This window comes from Pelecanus crispus, chromosome 2, assembly GCF_030463565.1.
Source record: "Pelecanus crispus isolate bPelCri1 chromosome 2, bPelCri1.pri, whole genome shotgun sequence".
Classification (NCBI taxonomy): Eukaryota; Metazoa; Chordata; class Aves; order Pelecaniformes; family Pelecanidae; genus Pelecanus; species Pelecanus crispus.
This window is the reverse complement of record NC_134644.1, coordinates 19,967,500-19,990,046: the sequence shown is the minus strand read 5'-3', so window position 1 is coordinate 19,990,046 and position 22,547 is coordinate 19,967,500. Positions and strand designations below refer to the sequence as shown.

The 22,547-nt window shown below is 38.5% G+C and overlaps 1 protein-coding gene across 1 annotated transcript in view; it reads right to left on the bottom strand.

Annotated features, from left to right (window-relative positions):
* Window positions 1-22,547, bottom strand: part of PRTFDC1 (phosphoribosyl transferase domain containing 1) — a 48,007-nt gene that overhangs the window by 14,490 nt on the left and 10,970 nt on the right. Inside the window, exon 4 of the mRNA XM_075705712.1 lies at window positions 4,370-4,435. Coding sequence (XP_075561827.1) covers window positions 4,370-4,435 — 66 coding nt within the window. The remainder of the gene's footprint in view (window positions 1-4,369; window positions 4,436-22,547) is intronic.

Here is a 22,547-nt window from a genome sequence, read left to right as displayed (position 1 = left end):
CACAGCTGCCACATGTATGTTTATTAAATACTGAAATGCTAACATATTTAGGAGAATGCTAGAGAAACAGCTCTCAGACCTGTTGTTAGAACCTATGACATGCAGAGAAAATGGTTCTGTAAAATAAGAGAAGAAATGAGAGGCATAAGAAAAGAAAGTGAGATTGCATTATGTTCCTGGAACATCTTCCCATATGACAAGTGGGGCAAAAAAATGGCAGGCAGTGGCTAAATTGATTTAGGTGAGACATATAAAGAAAATTTGGAGATTTTATAGCACAAATCCTGCCAGAAGGAAGTGAGGAGTGCTGTGTGGTGGATATCTTCCTCTGAGTGAAACCTCTTTTTGATATGAGGTGATCAGTCGTTTTAGGAGAGCACCAGAGTAGTGATGGAGGGCTTAAACTAACACAATGAAGTACAGAGAGAATGTAAGACATTCACTTTTTTTCTTGATCACTATTTATTACCTTCTACACTTCTCAGAAAATGCCAAAAGCACTGGCTATTAACAAGAGGTACTTAAGATGAACAAGGGGAATAGTCCTTCATAAAGAACATAGCATTGATCCATATTACAGACAAATGGAATATCTGCAATTCACTGGCTCCATAATTGTATCATACTAACTACATAACTACTTTGTTTTCATTAGAAGTTCTTATTAACCAACAAATAAGAATGACTAATTTTGCTCACATTCTAAGTTATGTAGTAATAGTGATGATGACAAAAATACATGGATCTAATTTTGACATCACATACATTATACAACTGTAGTAAGTATTTAATTGCAAAATGGTATAAACTAAGTTATGATTTTGTCTAACTTGTCTCATTTGCAAGGAGACAAGTCAAAGTGGTACAGGAGCTTTTTTGAAAGGTTACAGGACATATTGCATATGCAGTGATATACAGAATGATTCCTGTCAGTAGAGACTTTGGACTACATAACCAGCTCCAAAGCTCTTGGGACAAAATACACACACACACACAAGTATAAAAGGTAAATGGCAGTGATAACTCACAACTCTGATACAGCTGAATCTACTGAAGTTTCTGGATGTTTTACAGTTTACTTTGTTTAAATGCCACAAATACTTTTAAAATGTTACAGTTTTTTACAGTATTATACAGTATGAATACGGTATTAATACTAAACAGGGTTATATTATTTGTTCTTTCACCTCATCTCATAAATTTTCATAGCCATCTTGCTTTGAAACAGTTCCTCTAGTTTTCTGGACAGTTATTAATTATCTCCCCATTTTCAAAATTTATTCCTCTTTACAAACATTAATGATAATTTTTACCCAAACAAGTATTTCAGCTTTAAAGTAACTGAAAACTAAGCAGCTACTTAACTATGAAATCAGCTACCAAGAAATTTTATGTTCAGCACTTATTAAAGGAGAGATTTTGAAATTCTTTTTTTTTCTGCATAGAAATGAATAGTTACAAAGCATTAGAGTCTTAAGCTGTATCAGGAGTCATTCTTCAAGTACCTCTATTAATGATTCATGCCATGGAAATCTTCATTCTTGCCTCTGTGACCTTCACAGAAGAAGAATTTCCAATTGTGGATGATTTTCTTCAGGTAACAGTTTGGGTCTGTATGCTAACTCTCCTCTCTCTCAGAATATTTCTCTTTTTCATGGTTTGGGTCTTTATACATTTTTCGCAGGCTTATAATATTTTTATAAACAAAAGCATATTGTAGAGAAGTACAGAGGAGATATTCTTCCTTCTGAAGAGCTATTATCCTTAACAGCCTCTTTTTAATGATATTTTAAAATTTTTTGCTTTGTTTAAGCTTTCTCAGAAAAAAACATTCTTACAGAACAGCATGTTAATGAATATACTCAGGAATACTTTTTCCCAATAAAAAGTAATGCATGGAAATGATTTAATTGTTCACTAAGATTATAGACTAGCTGAGGTTCCAGGTATTATTACTTAATGAAGAGCACCTTAAGATCAAAATCTCAGGATATTTTGTCTGCAGGTTTCAAAACTGTTTATGTTATTGATGCTTTTGAACTTCACAGAAACTTAATGGAACTTACATTCCAAACCCATGCTGGCACCTTTGAAAACACCTTCATGATCACTAAATTAATGGGACTTAACCTGGCATATTAATTTTTCAATATAACTACAATCTTTTCTTAATAGGTACTCCAAGCAGACAGAAGAAGCACCCAGCTCACTTAGAAGTAGGGAAGTTAAATTCTATCAGTAAGTTTTCCACTAATTCACTCAATGAATTAGAATGGTTACTAAAGCCAGCAGTTTTAAAAGCCAACAGCTAAACTAAGGTACTAAAAAACATTTCAAGGAAAGATTTACATTGACTGTAGGAGGCTCTGAATCAGTCTGCAAATGGCTGATTAGTAAAATGTGCTGAATAGTTGCACTAATTGCTTAAGTCAACAACAGATGGAAGAGTTGGCATCCATAGACATAGGCCACTCCTTCATATATCCAACATTAAACATGTAAGTACGAACATTTGAGCTCAAGCTTTGCATCCCAGCTTTTCAGTAACATAAGTCTTAAGGAAGCCCCATTCTCATGTGTTATAGTGAAAATGCTATTTAATTATTCATACATCAGCTGTGTCACAGACAACCACACATACAAACAACTGCCAAATGCACCCTTTCAGCAGGTTTGCTCCCCTAGCACTCCCAGCCCTCCCTTCCTGCTCTGCTTCAGCCTCTCCACACCCAGCTTCCAGCACGGGGCTCCCTTCCGGATCAGCAACCACCTTCCTTCCCAAACCAGCCCCTTCATGCCTACCCAAGATCCCAGGCTCCTTACATAGCAATCTTAAACTATTTTGCTGTTCAGTCTTCTCCCCAAGTATCAACTAGCCTCCCAACAGCCAAATTTTATGTCCTGTTCCATACCTGGGAACAGGAGGGCCGTGCCAATGAGAAAAAGGTCACCAGGATTTTCAGTATAAACACCCAATTTACTTCATTTTGGGAAAGAGCAGAACTACTTGGGGTGAAATTTTCCTTCTCTGTCATACACATGTGGACACACACAAACATGCAAAAGTCCTGCGAAAGAAAAGAATGTTTTGTCCCAGTGAATTCAAATGATACTAGAAAGATTATGTCTGGGAAAGGTATTAATAACTGAAACCATTCATCAAGAAAATTTTGGACTGGAAGATGGGGAAGGGGAGCTGGGTCTGGCAGCTTAGAAAGTGTTTGCACTATATGGGAAAGAGAAATGTTAGGTAAGATGAATAGGTGCACTGCCAGTTCTGCCTGTGAGGTAGAGAAACAGATGCAAATTCATCATAGCAAAACAGGTAGCTCCAGTGTTTGAATATTAGAAAGTAGCAAATGAATTAATATTTCCCGAGAACATGATTAATGCTTCAGTGATAATTTGGAAACAAACACCCAGCAGGAGTATTTAGAAGTGCAAATTGAAGACATACATATCGCTAAAATATTCTAACAGCATTATTTTCATTTAAGTTCTGGTTGCATCAAAACCTATTTAATATTAATGAAATATTTAAAGTTAAGTTTTTCTCTTTCTTGTGTGCTATGGTATAACAAAACAAATGAGTTTCCTAGTGCTACATTTGAGTGCTTTGAAGAAACTGGTATTACTTAGTGCCAGCTAATAAAAGAGTAACTGCACGTACAGTACAAATAACAAGGTAAGTATTATGTTGCCTTAATGCATTAGTAAAGAATCCATTTCTGACCATTTTCCACATAGACCGTTTGCCTAATGAAATCAGCCTTCCTTCCTCTTCAAAGTACTGCTTTGTATTACCATGGTTGGATGAAAATAGCCTTTTCACTGACTCAAACCACTCTCTTTCATTACCACAATGTTCAAGCATAGTGCAAAGCAAATTCAGTCACACAGCCAGCCTGATGCTGAAATAACAAAAATCCTATTTGATTATCTGAGTGAAAGGTTCCACAACTGAACTTTGTGCAGTAGCCAAAATTGTATTAAATTCCTCATATGCTGAATTCGACAGGGTTACTCAACATGCAGTTTGCGTGCATGCACCCATCGAAGGCAGAAAAAACAAAGCTCCAAGACATAAACAAGCTCAGCGGAAGCATTCCAGCACAAATTTTGCCCACAATCTCACTGATGGTACATGTATAACTATTGGGAAATCCCTACACTAGGATGGAGGGGCTACATTCTGACCTTCTCGGGCATCTGCAGTCTGAAAGCAATGGCATTACAGCAATTTAAGAGAGATTAATGAATTTCTTTGATTCCAGTATTAGTATCTGACAGTCCATGCACAAAATTACACAGCTATTCTCAAGAGGTTTTAGTGGATGTATTTTCTTTCTTAAATTTAAAATTAACAAACCTTCCCAGTCAGCTTTGAAAGATCATCTCCTCCCATTATCTGCATATCTTGCATTGACTGATCATTCTGAAAGAAGAAAGACAAAACTTTGAAGCTGGATATAACTGTATAAAATAAAAGTATAAACATGTTAACTTTTTTTTGATCTTTCACAGTCTTTGTTACCAATATTTTCTAATGCTCGTTAGTATTGGTGTATGACAAAACCACACTCTCACTTGTTCCTGTGGCGTCTATCATCTCCTGGTTGTATTTAAGCTAGCATCAAGCTCCAGGCTTTACTGAACTAGAAAGAGTTGCATCTTTCTCTTTAAAATAAATAATGTTCCCTCGCTTGCTATTTCTTAGTATGATAAGCGTTGAGTAATGTATTTGTCCCTTTCACAATGGAAGGACAGGAGCATCTCAACACTTGACCAAACACCTGTAAGCACATTCTTTTTTTGGAAGTCTTTAGAAACACAGGCAAAATGTGCTTACATCTGTCACTCACACAGAGAGCCCAGCTATTTTTGAAGAAATTCACTTAGTATTTTTTTCGGGGGAAAAAAGTTTTGCAAAAATTATCACTTGTTATCAAGAATAGTTTCAGTATGCCATACAGTTTCAAGAGTTTTGGTTTTGCTTTTTCAACTAACTCAAAAGACAAAATCCTTGAGGTCAATTTTGTAAAATAAAATACTGTCAATCAGGTCGAACTAAATGCAACAGAGTAGTATGCTTTGATTTTCCTATTAGAAAAGGTATTTTTTCAAAAAAAATCAGTAAAACTTCCTTTTTTCATAAATTTATTTTACAGACATTTCTAGTTGAAACTCATTCTGATGGAAAATTCTCAGCCAGTTCTAGTTCAAATTCATTACCAGCAGCATGCAAAGTTAAGATCACATGAGGGAGACATACGGAAGCCCTACTTTTAAGGGAAGACAAAAGAGGCCTTAAAGAAGGTAGCAAATTAAAAAATACACAGTCATGGCCAGGTTATATGAACTTTCCAGAGAAAGCAAGAGCAAAACTAAGTATAGTTAATGTGGGTTTTTTGCCAGATTGGTGCATGTGCTAATCTAATCCCCCATAGGAAGACAGCGTTAGTCGAATTTTAATAATAGCTGCAGTACCACAACATGACACTGGAGTTTACTAGTAACATCAGGAAGCTTTATCATTATAAACAACTGACAAAAATGCAATACTTGAATACTTTGCTTTTATTTCATAAATCCAGTGCTCTGAAGTCAAGTGTTTTTCCACAAACAAATAATGGGACAGCGGGACTTATAAGGTAGGCGAGGATATACTGGGCTAAGGGGTTTATAGCTCCTCTTCCCCTCAAAAAGCAGCACCAGCAGAGGTAGCACACACGTGCCTGCCATGTGGCACGGTTACAGCTGCACGCCTGTGCAGATGGAGACTGCATCTGCCCACGCTCACAGCCCAGGTGGCAAAAATCCAGAGACCTCCAAGGCACCTTTGCAGCCACTTGATCACAAGCAATCTGACAATCCCGGGAACAATTTGTGGTCCCCATGGGAATGGATTGTCTGAATTAATACAGCCTTGCTGAGGAACTGTAAGTAAAGGTTGCAGAATTGCCCGGATGATAATTTCTCCAGGTTTGCATACTGCAGACCCACCAAAAGGCTCCCCTTTTGCTCAGACTCCACTCCCCCAAAAATTCTCACACCACAGCTTTGTAAGAGGTCCTTAGCAGTCATTGCCTTAAAAGACGGTTTTTAGACCTGCCTTCACTTTTTTCTGCACCGGATCTAGGAGCTTTAGATCCTTTTCATGCTGCTCTTATTCGTTTCCTGGGAAACAGAGCTAGAGCAGGAATGAAGGTTACATCCCATATGTTTTCTAATATACGTTTCAACATTTCTCTTATTTTTGTAAAGAAAAACAAGAAAAAAAAAACCCAAAGCAAGCAACTGATTTCCTCAGAAGAGTATCTTAAAACTAAATAAAAAGTGGAGATAGAGAGGATTTTAAGTTCAGGCTTAAAAGCATAAGCCTTTTTTTGTAGAGCAAGACAGGTCACTCTTCAAAAGTCAGGGACATATTCAGGTCAAGATTATTATAAGACTATAAAAAGCTGATAGTTTCTAATATCTACCATGGCATGTGTAACCAAGGCAGTGACAAAATATTTTTTCATTTCCAAATGAGAAAGTCTGGAATTTCATTAACAACCAACACACAAGAATCACTGAAGAGGCAGTTTGCCCTTAGTTGCTAGTTGAAAAAGAGAGGGAAAAAAAGATGTGAGGTGCAACGATTAATGAATTTATTTATTTTTAACTATAAAACATCTCTTTCAGCAGTCTTCACAGCAGCACTGTTTCCTTTGCATTTGGTATTTCTGGCTCCAGCTGAAAGGAAGATGCTGAAATAGCATCTTCATTGCTGGCAAGCAGTTAAGCAAACACAAAAGCCACTGAGAGCCGGGGGATCACAGCATCCCGTCAATCTGCGTATTCACACATTGGCTGTTGTGACACAGCTGCACACAATTATGAAAATCCTCATGTTCTGACTGGAGAACAATTGCTGTCAGAGGACAGGGCTGAGTATACACTACGCCTAAAAACCATATAGAAAAATGCAGCTCAGAACCCTCCAGCCAAGGTGCTTTCAAGAAATTTAAAGAAATTACTTGCATCGTGCAGTACAACAATTCTCTTGCAAAAACAACAACAACAAAAAAATCAGATCACTGATTTTAATGCCATTTATAACTATCTCTACATTCATCAATTAACTCATATTGTAAAATACATACCTGCCAAACAGCACGACTGAATGCCACGATGTCACATTACTGTAATCATAATGTTCCTATAGATAATGTGCACACTATGGTTGCCATAGGAACCTCTCAATGCTTTTTTCTGAGTTCTCAGTTTATAATCTCAAAATAACACTGCACTAAATATTAAGTATAAAGTACAATAAGTGTCAGGAAAGAAAAAAAATCTACCTCATTCAGTACCAATTACTGTCAATTCCGAACTGCTTTTTTCATTTTCATGGTCTCAAGTCATTCAGAGCTTCTTTTTTCCTTTGGGACTTGTTCCATACCTTGACAAAACTGATATGATTGAGTCTCTGGGACTTCTTATAAATGCAGAGACATGAATTAAAGGTTCACTTCCTATCACCCAAAGTTCCTCAATACTTCCTTTCTAACATCCCTAAACCCTATCAACACAATTTTTGCTGTTAAATGCTTGACACTAAATATAATGTCCCGGATAGAGACGTATCAAAATCACACCATGTTTTGGTTAATGCACACAAAATTTATTGCAGCTGTTTCTAATAAGACACGATGGATTGTGTCGCACCTCTACACCTCATCCCAAGCTGTATTTAATACTGCATTTCTGGGTTTTTTCTGTGTTTAATAAATCTGCATTTTCCAGGATAAATCTCGATTTTCTTTGTTTTTACTTGCTGTGTTGTGCTTTTTCACCTGTTCATCTTTGGTTTATAATTCTATTTCATTCAGACCTTCTCAATATACATCTTCAGATCCTATGAATATTTCATGAATGAAAGCAAGAATGTTGCTATTTCCACCTCCATTTTTCACGGTGTGCAAAATAAAACTGACTTTCTATGTTGATTGGAAGTATAGATATTTAAATTCCATCTATACTAAGTCATGTCTTTTGAACTGGGTGGGGCACAGAATTATTAAATCTCTTTTACATCTCCTGAGATCAACACTTGGACATAGTTCAAGTTACAAGTGAAATGAGTTGGGTGGTCTCAGGAAAATTTCTTATAAACAGCATTGCTCATCTGAAAATTGCACCAAACTGTGAACATCTGTTACTCTTCTAAAGAAACAGAATCTGGAGTACATTAATACTGGGCTCAGTGAAACAAAGATTCTCTAATCATGGCAAAAAAAGTAGCTCTAACATAATTTAAATGCATAACTAAATTATGAAATATGGAAATATGGTCATTATCACACATCTAGTTGTCATAGTCTGCAGAGTTCATATGGAATTTCTTAAAAAAAATGTGATTGCCTTTTTTTCCCAAAATTAATCAGGGAAACTCTTAGCAAAAGAAGGATGTGACCATCAGGCCTATTCTACTTTGCTTTCTGCCACCTGGGTGATACAGCAGATCCACCAACCTGAGGATTCCCATGAGGACAGCTCTCTCACTTGGCATCATCATCCCATCTCCTACAACTGGGTTTTCCAGGAAGGTTTTGACCAAAAAGAAGTGACTGACAGACTGTCACTTTCATTTGTCCCTTGGAACCTCAAGCCATTGAACACAGAGCATCTCTAAGGCTTCCCTTATCCTTTCCCTAATGGCAAAGTGAAATGGTTAGGACGGAATTATTGCCTGTAAAGTTTCTGACATACCCACAACTGGCAGAGTTTGAAAAGCAAGACCCAAGCACGCCTTCACCAATAGGTTTGACAGAGTTCAGTCTCCACATTCACTTTGGCCTCATCTTTATTTTCTGTTAAGACTGTCATTAACTGCACGTGAGCTATGCTGCTTCTGTTCTCATAGGGGTGATTCATGACCTTGAAATGTCTTCATTAAAGACAGGATTACTCTGTTCCTAATTTAGGTATCTGAAAGTTAAGACATCTAAATCTATGCATCCTGGGCTCCCTTCATAATCAAAACCAAGACAGATCACATAAATCATCTATTTCACCATATGGGAAATCTACAGCAAATAACTTACACCTAGACATCTAACTGTGAGAAATCTGAAGTTAGGTGAGATGAATCCGAGCTTAAGAGATGAGATGATGTTGTGGTTTAGCCCCAGCCAGCAACTAAGCACCACGCAGCCGCTCGCTCACTCCCCCTGCCCCGATGGGATGGGGGACAGAATCAGAGGAGTAGGAGTGAGAAACACTCCTGGGTTGAGATAAGAACAGTTTAATAATTGAAGTAAAATAGTAATGATAATAATATAATAATGATAATAACAATAATAATATACAAAGCAAGTGATGCACAATGCAATTGCTCACCACCCACCGACCGATACCCAGACAGTTCCCGAGCAGCAATCGCTGCTCCCCGGCCAACCCCCCCCAGTTTATATACTGAGCATGACATCATATGGTATGGAATAGCCCTTTGGTCAGTTTGGATCAACTATCCTGGCTGTGCCCCCTCCCAGCTTCTTGTGCACCTGGCAGAGCATGGGAAGCTGAAAAGTCCTTGACTAGCATAAGCAGTACTCAGCAACAACTAAAAACATCAGTGTGTTATCAACATTCTTCTCCTACTAAATCCAAAACACAGCACTATGCCTGCTACTAGGAAGAAAATTAACTCTATCCCAGCTGAAACCAGGACAGATGAGTATTTTCTTCCTAAAAACCTCACCGAGCACTTAGAAAGAAATTATTTTCAATTGCATTTACCACAGGCACATAAGAAGCAATGATCTTGACTATTTTCCATTAGTAACATCCTGAACTATCCACTCAGGCTCTGGCTTACACAAACATTTAACACAATTCTCCTTGGTACCACTCCAGGATAATTTGCTTGCATGTTTACTCAAAGGTTTCATTTTAATCTAGGTGAAATATATTTGAGGAGCGATTTCAAAAGATACAACCAATCTAATATTTCTTCCAATTTAAGTAATGAAAAAAATATTAGCAACCAGTCTTCACAGGTTTTTTACAAAAACATTACACTGGATGATTAATAGGGCTCTACACTCTAAAGTTCTTGGAGCAGAAATATAAATTTACCTATAGGGTTTACCCACTCAATAATGAAAACAATCAGATTTTATGTGTGTGGCGTTCATGACCATCAAGAATGGAGTCTCAACGAACCTCAATAAAACAGTAACTTGCACTTGATACTGGAGGAAGGATAGCAACTGGGTATGCTACACTAACAGTAACTTCGAAGGTGATCTGAACACCTACATTTTGAATGGCACTGAGCAAACAAGGTGGATGGCATTAAAGCCAAAGGGGAGAAGACATTTATCAAGTTAATGAATGATGAGGATTTGAACAAAATTCTTGGTAGTTCATACAGTAAAGCGGAGACTTTGAAACACCACATGGATGCAAATGACTTGTGAAATGGATATATGTTTTCAGAGACATGGCTACAATACACTGCTGCAACAGAAATTGAAAATGACAGAAAACCCAAGCAGAACTGTATACTGTGGCATAAAAATTAACACATATTAGAGATATGTTTTTCAGTTAAGAAAAAACATAATGCTCAGAAGAAAACAGAGCAGATATGACAAGAAATTACTTTCCAGTTAACTTTCAAAAATGAAACCACAGAAGCAATGTCTCTCACACAACTTTGAAATAGAAAATTATTACTTCTATGTGACATAGCTGCAGCAAACTGATTCATAATATAACCAAGCTTTCTGTGCCTAAAAAATAGTATTGCAGAAATTAATTGCAGGTGTTGGCAGAGCTTAGATAGATGCATCTGCAATTATGAAGACTTCTGCTTTGAATTTATATACTGTTGAATAATTATGATACCTTTTGCTACATGACCATGCTCTACCATCTCAGTCATGAACATAATAATTAAAATGAAAATTTTGATGTCCTAGTTTGGTTGCTGACACCCTAGTATGAAACTTAATTGCTTCGCAGCCTGCCTCCTGAGATGTACTTCAATATATGAATATGTTGGTCGGAGAAGTGTCACTATGGTATCTACATCATCTGTTAACCTATTTTGACTATTAGGTAAAGTCAAATTGATATATAAAGTATAGGCTATGAAATTATCCTCAGTATATCAGCAGAAGTAAGAAGAACATCAGTGGACATAAGATGCTGTACTTACAAGCAACATAGACTTGAACTGATACCATTTTGGGTTTCTCCTCTAAAGAACAACAGCTAAGAACAAAGGACCTCAAGAGTGTAGGTCAGAACACAGACTGGCATGGTTTTCATGGCAGGCAACTAGAAGGACTATCCAGGCTTAAGTAGCAACATTCATAGGACAACTAGTAAGTAGTGTTAAGCTGGAGACTTGAGCAAATGAGTGGGAACAATATAGATCACTTCCCAGTAAAAACTGGAAAGCATGCCTTCCCTTCCCCAGAATCAAATGTATACCAAAGGCAGACTGCAACCTCCACGGCACACCCACATTCAAAATAATGAAGTGCCAGGTCACTGATATATTTGTAGGAAGTGCTTTGAATACCTTGCAAACAAGCCAACAATGCTGAACCAACTAGAAATCAAATACAGTAAACTGGCATACACCCACTGTCAGAACATCACCTATCCCACAGGCACAGTAAAGGTACATTTGCACTGAAGCACTGATGGTTTCGTATATCTGTTAGCTTTAAAGCTGCCTTCCTGAGCTGCTTGGTAACCACACCACTGACTGTGCTGCACTGAGATCTGCCTTATTGCTATTGCCAGGATAACCTGAGATAGTAAATTTTAAGCTGGTGTAGGTATATCTATCAGAGCTCCAGTTACTACAGTGTAAGACATATTTTACTTCTCTATGATTAGATCTACAATATAACTAATTCGAAGATTTCACTTTTTTTTATTCTTTTTCTTCCGTGTTGTTATTCCTTAATGAAAAGCTCCATCACACAGGTTTGGAAGTGCTTCAAATTCAGGCTAGTCTATCCAGTTCCAGGGAAGGCCAGAGCTCTGCAATGAGGAAGTTGGCTTTGGACAGAGAAAGACAAACATTGTACTTACTGACAGCAAGGTACTCCTTATCAGCTGACCTGTGATAACACACGTGTATGTTTCTTCCCTGCTGTAAAAGCAACGCAGATCATTCAGCTTCAACAACTCTCAGGGCAACAGTAAGTTGTTAAATTTAGTAAGCTGGATTGTTTACAGTCATCTGTTCATACATTCAGTAATTTCTTGTGTGCTAGGACTCCTGCGAGCCTTCTCTGTGTTTAATCCAAAGAAGGTAAGGTATCTTGAAATAGATACTAGAAAATTCATCCCCTATAGGAGTTGCTTCCATGGAGATCCTCTGGTATCTAATGAAGCATAAACTGCCATTGAAGCTTTTCCCTTCTTGGTCAAGGCATTAAGAATTGATCTCTCTTTTGTGTACTCTCAGACATCAACAAAGGTGAACTCACATGCAGTGTTAATGCAGTTAACACAGGTTAATACAGATTATACCTGCAACTAAGAACATATTTGCTAGGGGCAAATATGAAAAGCTGTAAATTCTTTACACTCTTTTAATTTGCTGGAAGCATGTGTTCAACGATATTTCCACCTATTAGTAAGTTCTGTAGATATACCGAATAAAGATAGTTCAAATATTCTCAAATACAGAAAATCTTCTAAAAACATGACTGCATACATGATCTACCTCTGTAGTTTTATTGCGGGTAAAACTTTCCTTAAAATCTCTAAACAGAGATATGATTTCAGTTTTATTGGCATAAACATGAAGTAACTCCACAGGAAAAGGGCCAAACTGTTGTAAATTGCAGCAGAATTTAGACCAGTTAACTTGGCTAATAAGGTTTATAGACAATAAATTATTTCATATTTTCCTTTCTGGTTTAGCAATTAAGTTTTATATATTTGCTTGGTATTGGTTCAGTGGGTTATTTTGTTTAAGAATGAGGCAGTAAGATTGCAGCACCACATGTAACCATAGAGCACAAACAGCACCTGTACACTTCAAAAGATCTGCAAGAACTGAAATTAAGAACATGTGATACCAAATGTTTTGAATCATATATAAATCAGAAACACAATATATCCTCAAAACTCAGGTTAGTTTCCACAGAGTGTAGTCTGAGGTTTCCTTGTACTATAACTTCTTTTTATTCTGTAAAATAATATTTAAAACATAGAAATAAAATCTGCATATGTTCCAGGATGATTAGTAGTTAGCGATAGGACAAGAGGAAATGGCCTCAAGCTGCGTCAGGGGAGGTTTAGATTGGATACTGGGAAAAATTTCTTCACAGAAAGAGTGGTCAAGCATTAGAACAGGCTGCCCAGAGAGGTGGTGGAGTCACCATCCCTGGAAGTGTTCAAAAAATGGGTAGATGGGGCACTTTGGGACACGGTTTAGTGGGCATGGTGGTGTTGGGTTAATGGTTGGACTGATGATCTTAGAGGTCCTTTCCAACCTTAATGATTCCTAGTTTTTACTTGCATTAAAAAAAAATACAGCCACCAAGCCAGGAAACATGAAATTACTACTCTACCCTGAACTGGTTTAGTGGTGGACTTGGTAGCGTTGGGTTAATGGTTGGACTGGATGATCTTAAAGGTCTTTCCCAACCTAAACGATTCTGCGATTCTATGAGGAAAGGTACTAGCAATTTCATAGGGCTGTTCAGTCATGTGACGTGAGGTTCAGACCACATACGTTGCCTCCAGAGATGAGAGGCACATAAAATTTAAAACTTACAGGCAAAACAAGAAGTTAGGAAGCATACTCTCCAGAAACGCCATAATCCTACTCAGGTACTTATTTTGGGCTGCCAGGAGGCATTACTAAGGGTGTCCACCTTTTGTGATAATAATGTAATACATGCCCACACTCTTGGAATAGGAGACTTGGGCTTCTTTTCTTCCTCAGCTCTCAGAAGACCACCATAAGCTAAAGAGTGTAGGGAAAATCTTCCTCCTGTTACTATGCTACGGTAATGCAAAAACCATAAAGGACATCAAGCATGCTATGTCCAACTAGGAAAAGTTGTTTCCTAGACTTAGTTAGGAAAAGGTCAGTTTGGGTTCAACTCCATGTTAAGTGGAGTTTCTGTCTTTTACCCAATTATTTTTTAGCATTAAATGCATGAGCATTACAGCTGCGGAACTGGAAGTCCTGTTTCCCAGCATCAACAGAGGATCTCAGCATGCCAGCTGGGACACTACTAGATCCATATGTACCATCTTGCCCCATTTTTTTAATTGTGTTGTAAAGTAATGAACAAAAGTAAATGAACATTGTGAAAAATCTGTAGCTCCATACTAAAAACCCTGGCCCTTGGTGGGTTCTGCAAGCACAAGAGAAAACAGCTTTCTCTAGACTAAGCACAAAGTACTAACCTTCTGACCCTGACTATCAGCAGTTCCTAGGATTTGGTGATAAAAGGAAGGTAGGAGAATAATTTTCAAATTTGTCAAATAGCCACAGGCTGAGAAAACAGATAGATAGGTGTAAGCAAATTCACAAAAGGTGAGACTGATAAAAACCTCAAATGCTTAGTCCCTTCCAGCAATCTGGAGTCTAGTGTATCATTGACTCTCACAGCTCTCAGTAGCGCTCTCTTTCATACCACTATGTTTAGTCCCTTGGCTAGTGACAACTTGGAAACTTTTGACAACATGCATATCCTTTGTGAGTTTTCTTGCAAGGTTATTTTATAGTATCCCTTCTCTATTTAAATATTCTGTCTATCAAATGAGGAGGGAAAAGAATTTTGTATTTGTCACACAGATAAGCACTGCAATAAAACAATACTTCTTGTTATTGCTATATTCCTTTAAAGTAACCTTTTTGTTTTATGCCTTACAGCACCCCTGGGGTGTGGCACTGCAGGAACATCACAAATGCTATGATCTGTTTTAAGAAACAGCATTTAAAAGATGCCAGTAAAAGAGAGTCATAGAATTCCTTGGGAAAATTAGAACCCTCCGGCTTCTTTTAATTAATTTTGCCCCATTTCAGATCTTAATATAAAAAAACCACACACTAAATGGTATTATTAGCATCCAAATAAGTAATCAAGGTGATCTTTTTCCAGTGCATAAAGATGTCATGGTACTTTCTAACTTGTCAGATCTTATTTGTACAACAGGATTAGCAACCATTACATTCTGGACCTTTCTTATACGTAAGAGCCTATCTCCCTGTCACTGTAAAAATCTGTGAGGCAGATTGAAAATACAGACTATAGTCTCTCCTAACGATGACATACAGTATTGCTGCAAATGTCATAATTTAGTAGTAGCTTGCTGCATTTTTGGCAGAATATGAAACAAAATATTTTACAAAGACTAAACTTCAATTTTTTAGGCTTTGTAACAAACCACTGCTTTACAACAAATATTGTATCCAGGGGAACTTTAGAATCTAACTCCTTGAAAAGATGATCTCTTGAATGCTTTTAATGAAATCCCTTGATGCTTTGAATCTGTTCTAAAACCGACCAATTTTAAAAACATGCATGGTCCCAAATGTTAAGATGTTCCAGAAACCTGGATTGCTTAAAAATACCAAACATTTAAGCTCACAAAAAAACCATATTAAAAAAACTTAAGAAAAATGAACTTCAGATCTAAAACTCCTTTTATACATAGTAGCTGTACCCTCTGTAACATACTGTAATCTGAAACATTTATTTCAAATTGGAAAACATTTTTCAAAAGAAAACATTACAGCTTGTTAGAAAAATGTGACCCTTGGGAAGACAAATTGCTCCAGAAAGATTAGAAAATACCTCTTGTGGAGTTTGCATTAGATCTGAAGTCCAGAAGACCAGAGTACCAACCCATAATACAGGAAAACTGTAAAATTTTGTCGGTTAGAAAAAAGAATTCCACAGCTAAAAATCACAAATCACTATAAAGGAAGGTAATACCTAAGCGGAACAATAGATAAAAATGAAAAGTATCTTGACAAGGCAAGTAATTACTTGCTTTAACATGCCCCATAAATGCCTTAAACCGATATTTTGATATTGCTGGAGAGCTGTGGCACAGCTCAGTACCACTCTGCCTTCACTGCCACATCTGTTCTCGTTCTGTCCCCATGGCAATCAGGCCGCTTCCTACTCAATTCTCCCCCGGCTGAGCTGTTTGGTTCCCCCAAATCTTTTATATGTGAGTCACTGAAACACTTACTCATACTTAAAAAAAATCACTAAGGATTCAGATGGTGCTAACATATTTAAGTGGTGTGTAGGTGTGTTATCTGATGCATACAGTTACAGAGATAATCCCTCTATGAGTAAGTTTTACATTACAGATAAACTTGATAAACTGACTGTATGATAGGCTTATTACGACCTTTCCTGAACTATGCCCACAAATTAACGCCTACTTATATTATTAGTAACACTCCAAGCCCCTAAGCGGTGTCCAACAGGAAAATACTGTGTGTTTTAATTAAAATAACTTAAATCAGAAACACTTTGTTCCTCCTTACACTCAAGACAGCCTTGAGCAAGTGATGAATTTAAGCTCTTATATCTCACAACTCTGCCGTCACATTAAATGGAAGCTGTAGATGCCTAGAAAGGAGAGCAGCTGCTTCCAGACCTGAGAAGTTCCACAACACTGAATTTTAAGGTCACATTTTATTACATACAGTACAGCCTTCTCCAGCTTGCCTTAGAACACTATGAAAAGTAGGTTGGTTCTCAAAAACAATTAGGATTGAAATATCCATGCTCCTTCTGACACCTCTGAGGAGCATCTCTCAGACAAAGAAGAGGGGGGTCTGAGGCTTGCCGTGCTGCGCCCTTGGTGACGAGGATCCCCTGACTATGGGCAGACTTCTTTTTCCAGCAGGAGCTGTGCTGATTAAAGAAGTTACTGCCCACAAGCTGTCCCCAGCTGCTTGTAACTCTCCCTCTGGCAGGGGCTACTGGCCGGCTGAGATGCGTGCATGCATCTGGGTCAGAAAAAAATGAATCCAGCAAGCTGAAGTCATTCAAATAGGAACTCGCTGGTAACCGGTCTCATCCGGGCTGCGACAGGTTAGGAAGCGCTCCGAAGCAGCTGAGCTGGCAAGTGTGGCTGGCAGGAGGGCACCGCAGTCGCTGAGGAATTGAACCAGAGACTGTCATCGTTCCAGCCAGCGCACAGGCAATCAGAAGAGAGACCCATTTCCAGAGTCTTAGTTTTCACACCAAACCACTGTCTATCTGTACCTGATGTACAGATGAATCTGGCAGGAGAGTTTATTCCCAAAGTTGCCTGATTCATGCTGTTACTCTAATAACACCAGCCATAATCCAACCAGTGAGGCTGCTGTTCTCATTACATTTTTGTAAATTTCTTAAAAAAAATTCATCAGCTAGTTGCAAGAATAAGCTTTTGGGACAACTTCCGCTACTAACACATTTTCAGCTATTTCTATGAAAAGCTTTAGTGTCTCTGAGGCTGACATTTTGCAGTAAGACACTGCTGCATGTAGAAGTGTTTTTTGTTTCTTTCATGAAAAGTATTCTATTTTTAAACAAGTCAACGCTTGGAAAATGAACATTTGGACACCGTTAGGACTGTGAATTGTAGCATCTCCAAACATTCTATCCACACAAAATATGATCTGTTTCCACTGTTTATCACCTTCGTAACCATCTCAGGTCTTATTAAGTTTCAGGAAATAACTGAAGAATCAGAGATACAGAGATAGCATCAGTGCCTGGTTAAGACTTCAGAGTATCTTTGGCTTGGAACTGTAAAGGACCTTTTACTCCTAGTTTTAGCAGGTTTGAGCATTTCACAGAGCTTTCACTCAAAAAGATACTACTACTTCAGGATGCAAATGCCATTTTATCCATTCATAGATGTTGAAAAGTACACAGGGATAAAATCCCTTTTGCAATTCTAGGAGTAGACTTCTAGTCCCAAATTTCTCCTGTTTAACTCGCCCATAGGACATCTATTTGGCAGCACCGTCTACAATCACTAGAACACATTTTTCAGAACAGCAACAACTTTAAGGTCTATATCCTTGACACTGGTAGCTTCTGTGGACTAAATTAATGTCATATTTTTGTCACCCATTAACTTCTAAAAGTATATCATGCTGCAAAATTCTCTGTACAGGTGTTCACTGTCTACGGTGCTGACTGCAAGCCATGCATCTGAAAAAGGTTAAAAGAGTGTATTTTAGTTTTTGAATGGCTAGTACACGCACAACCTCTCTCCAAATTAATACATAAACCACATTTTGCCTACACTGAAGGTACTTATTTGCATGTCAAATTGATAATTCACAGATAATTTGGAAATCCTGTGAAATTATTGCAGAATTTGGCCTTTGTACTGGGTTTCTGTGGCAAGGTTTTGGTAGTGGGGAGGCTGTGAGAAGCTGCCAGAAGCTTTCCCCATGTCTGACAGAGCCAATGCCAGCCGGCCACAAGATGGACCCACTGCTGCCCAACGCCGAGCACATCAGTGATGGTGGTAGCGCCTCTGGGATAACGTATTTAAGAAGGGGAAAAAAAACCCTGTGCAACTGCAGCCAGAAAGAGGAGTGAGCATATGTGAGAGAAACAACTCTGCAGACCCCAAGGCCAGTGCAGCAGGAGGGCAGGAGGTGCTCCAGGCACTGCAGCAGAGATTCCCCTGCACCCCTGGTGCAGCCCCTGGTGAGGCAGCTGTGCCCCTGCACCCATGGAGGCCCACGGGGAGCAGAGATCCACCTGCACCCAGGGAGGACCCCACGCCAGAGCAGGGGGATGTGCCCCAAGGAGGCTGTGACCCCGTGGGAAGCCTGCACTGGAGCAGGCTCCTAGCAGGACCTGTGGGCCCATGGAGCGAGAGGAGCCCAGGCTGGAGCAGGTTTGCTGGCAGGGCTTGTGACCCCGTGGGGGACCCACGCTGGAGCAGGCTGCTCCTGAAGGGCTGCACCCCGTGGGAGGGACCCACGCTGGAACAGTTCGTGAAGAACTGTAGCCCGTGGGAAGGACCCACGTTGGAGAAGTTCGTGGAGGACTGTCTGCCGTGGGAGGGACCCCACGCTGGAGCACGGGAAGAGTGTGAGGAGTCCTCCCCTGAGGAGGAAGGAGCAGCAGAGACAGCGTGTGATGAACTGACCGCAACCCCCATTCCCCATCCCCCTGCACCGTGCCGGGGGAGGAGGTAGAGAAAATCGGGAGAAGTTAAGCCTGGGAAGAAGGGAGGTGTGGGGAGGAAGGTGTTTTAAGATTTAGTTTTCTCATTACCCTACTCCGATTTGATTGGTAATAAATTAAGCTAATTTCCCCAAGTTGAGTTGGTTTTGCCCATGATGGTAATTGGTGACTGATCTCTCCCCGTCCTTATCTCGACCCACAAGCTTTTTGTTATTTTTTCTTTCCCCTGTCCAGTTGAGGAGGGGAGTGACAGAGCGGCTTTGGTGGGCACCTGGCACCCAGCCAGGGTCAATCCACCACAGCCTTAAAGTTGACAGGAATTCATTCTACCCGGTAGGCTCCAATTCATAATTCTTCCATGCCTACTCAGCATCAAGAAGATGACACGGTCATCAGCTAAACTGTGTGCATGAAGCAAAATAAAGGGAGCTTACAACCGGAGCTTACAACCTGCCCAAAAGAAAACCTGTAAGGACAAAAGCTAATGTGGATTCTCCTTCATCTCAGGATGCACATTAAATGCAAGCAATACACTTAGTTGTTTCTTTTGTGTTGTTAAATAAATAAAAACATTTTAAAATTACTTGCTTTTCAGGGTCAGGATTACAACATACTGTTTTCAGATGTAGAGTTCATACTGATTTAAAAAAACCCCGAGTTCCATACAGTAAAATTATACTGAATAAGTTATTATGCAAAGCAGGAACGTACATTTTACACCATTCTCTGCTTTGATTATAGTCTGATGCCTCATGCTGTTGTGTTTTTATGATGTTAAGTATTTAAGAATGGTGTATGAGGAGTAAAGCTACATGGCAGAGAAATAAACTATTTTGCTACATTTACCAACCAGCTTTCAACTTACTTATTATAAAATCCCTCTGTTTCCTTACTCCTACAGTAGAGAGATTTAGCAAAACTATTTCCTGAGATGGCTTCATGTAGCAAAACCACTCAGATTTCTACTAAACAATGCTTGGTTTTTTGCTTGCTTTTGGAATTTTGTAGCACTAATGGTGCTGTTTGTGCCAAGATTAATAACCAATAGTTGTAAATATATTTCAAAGCACTGGAGGCTGAAGAGGAAACAGATCATATCAATGGATTTGTTTGTGAACAAACTTCAATGCAACCATTGTGCATGGATTGCAATTCAGAGGTCACTTTTTGTATTAGTTATGTTCTGGAAACCATAAATAATGTATTAATTTTAAAGAATTACATGAATTGACCAAATCCACATAATCCTCTAGAAGTTTCCTCCAAGTGACTAGCAAGCAACATTCCTTTGAAGTTCATTTGTATTTCTCAGGATGATTTTCAACAATATCTTCTTGACACCAGAAGATGAAAAACGCACTTCTAGAATCTGCAATTCAGATACTGTATGTAAACCAGATCAATATTCTGTAATAATCTGTAATAATCAACAATTCATCTACTATGGTCTTTCAGAAGTGCATTGCGCAATTTCAAAATAACAGAGATGACCGGTCTTCTGCCACTTTAGTCCACGCAGAAATTACCAAAGAAATCACAAAAATCTTAAGGAAAAGTATCACTCTCTCTCCTAGTTTAGCTCACCATGGTTCTCACTGAAAAAAAACCTATGCCACCGAGATTCACTTGCCTTTCCCCAGCACATGAGGTTTACTATCATACTTACTTTGTAAAATACAATAATGAAGAGAATTAAATAGATAGCTATGGATAACAATATGGGAATACTAAACTTTTCACAAGAACAGGTAGCAATGCACGTAGAAAGCACACTGGTCGGCCTAATAAAAGTCTGTGGTGTTTTACCTCTTTTCCACCAGCCCCCACCACCAGTTTCAACAACACTTAGCATGATTCTTTCAATTTTTAGCTTCCATCATCTGTCCACTAAAGAAGTCTTAATTCACATTAATTTACTTTCTCTTCTACTGACAGGTTGCTGAGAACTTCTCAAGAAAGTCTACAGATGGAGCATACTTCCTCTACTGCTCCACTTAATTTTTCCAATTCCACTTAAAAATTGAGCTTTGGTTTAAAGATCACATTTGGCATACCCATGGAACAGGATTAGGTGATATTGATGCATCTATTAGTAGGGGATTAGACTTGATGAGCCAGAACATCCTCTTCCGTCTCAAGCTCTAATTCAACCTTTACCTTTATCAGCCTGTCCTAAATTGTCTCTTCCACACTGAACAAAAAGAAGCTCTAATTATTGTTCATGAACAGTCTACTCTTCTGGTATGGTTCTCATGCTATGTTTTTTTTACTAAAACATATGCCATTCAGCCCTTCTCTTCATGACATCCACGCCCTTCTATTCCTTCACTCTCTCTTTTTGTTCATCCGTAAACATTCTTTGTTGTCTAGTGCTATCCATTAATTTGTAAACACCCTAGTAAAACACCTTCCTCCTTCCTCTGTTATACGTCCCTCTGGATTCTTCCTAATTAGTTCTTTAATCTGCTAAAGTTATCAATATCACAAACATATTAAAGAATTTCTGGATCCATGTTTCTTACCTCTCCTGCTGGTGTCATATTCTCCTTGGATGACACCCCCCAGCCCAACTTCTTCCTCCATTACTTTTCATCCTTGACTTCAACCTATCATGTTTCTGAAAATAATTTTGAATTCTTCTATCAATCTGAAACTCACCTCTTTTCAACTTCAGAGCTCTGATTCCCTGTGGAGGAGTGATCACTCAGGAAAAAATTAATTATGGTGAAAACTGAATATATTAAATTTTATTCATCTAGTTTTGAACTCAAAAATCTCTGCAGTCAATTCCACTGTTCCTAACTTATGTTACATTAAAATCCAATGTCTTAGAACTTAACATCTAAGAACTTAACATCTGCCAAATTCTATATGTTCTTATGTTAGTGTTTCCACAATACATTGTTTTCTCCTAAAACTTGGCATGCAGCTTTCCATTTCATGTGAGGACTCTTCTAGTGCTTCCTTGTCTACCCACTATACTTACTGCCTCACTGGACTTGAATTCGTTGAAAAAAGTGTATGTTTTCTGCTCTCTGCCTCTTAAAACTCAGAGCTGCTGCTTCTCATTGAAATTTTGATCATTAGATTTTATTTTCCTCTCCATCTACTTCCTGACTCTTACCCTTAAGTTTACACGATACTTCCATATCTGTTTATTTCTGAAATCATATTTTCTAACTCTCACCTTGGTGCTTTCTTTTAATTTGCCTGCCATGCTAGAAGCTTGTAAAGTCACCACACAGCCTCTAATCAAATCCCCACTTAAACAATCTCCTTATTTTGAACTCATTTAAATACACAAAATTAAAATGAGAGCAAGTATATCGTGTCACTTGTAAGTCT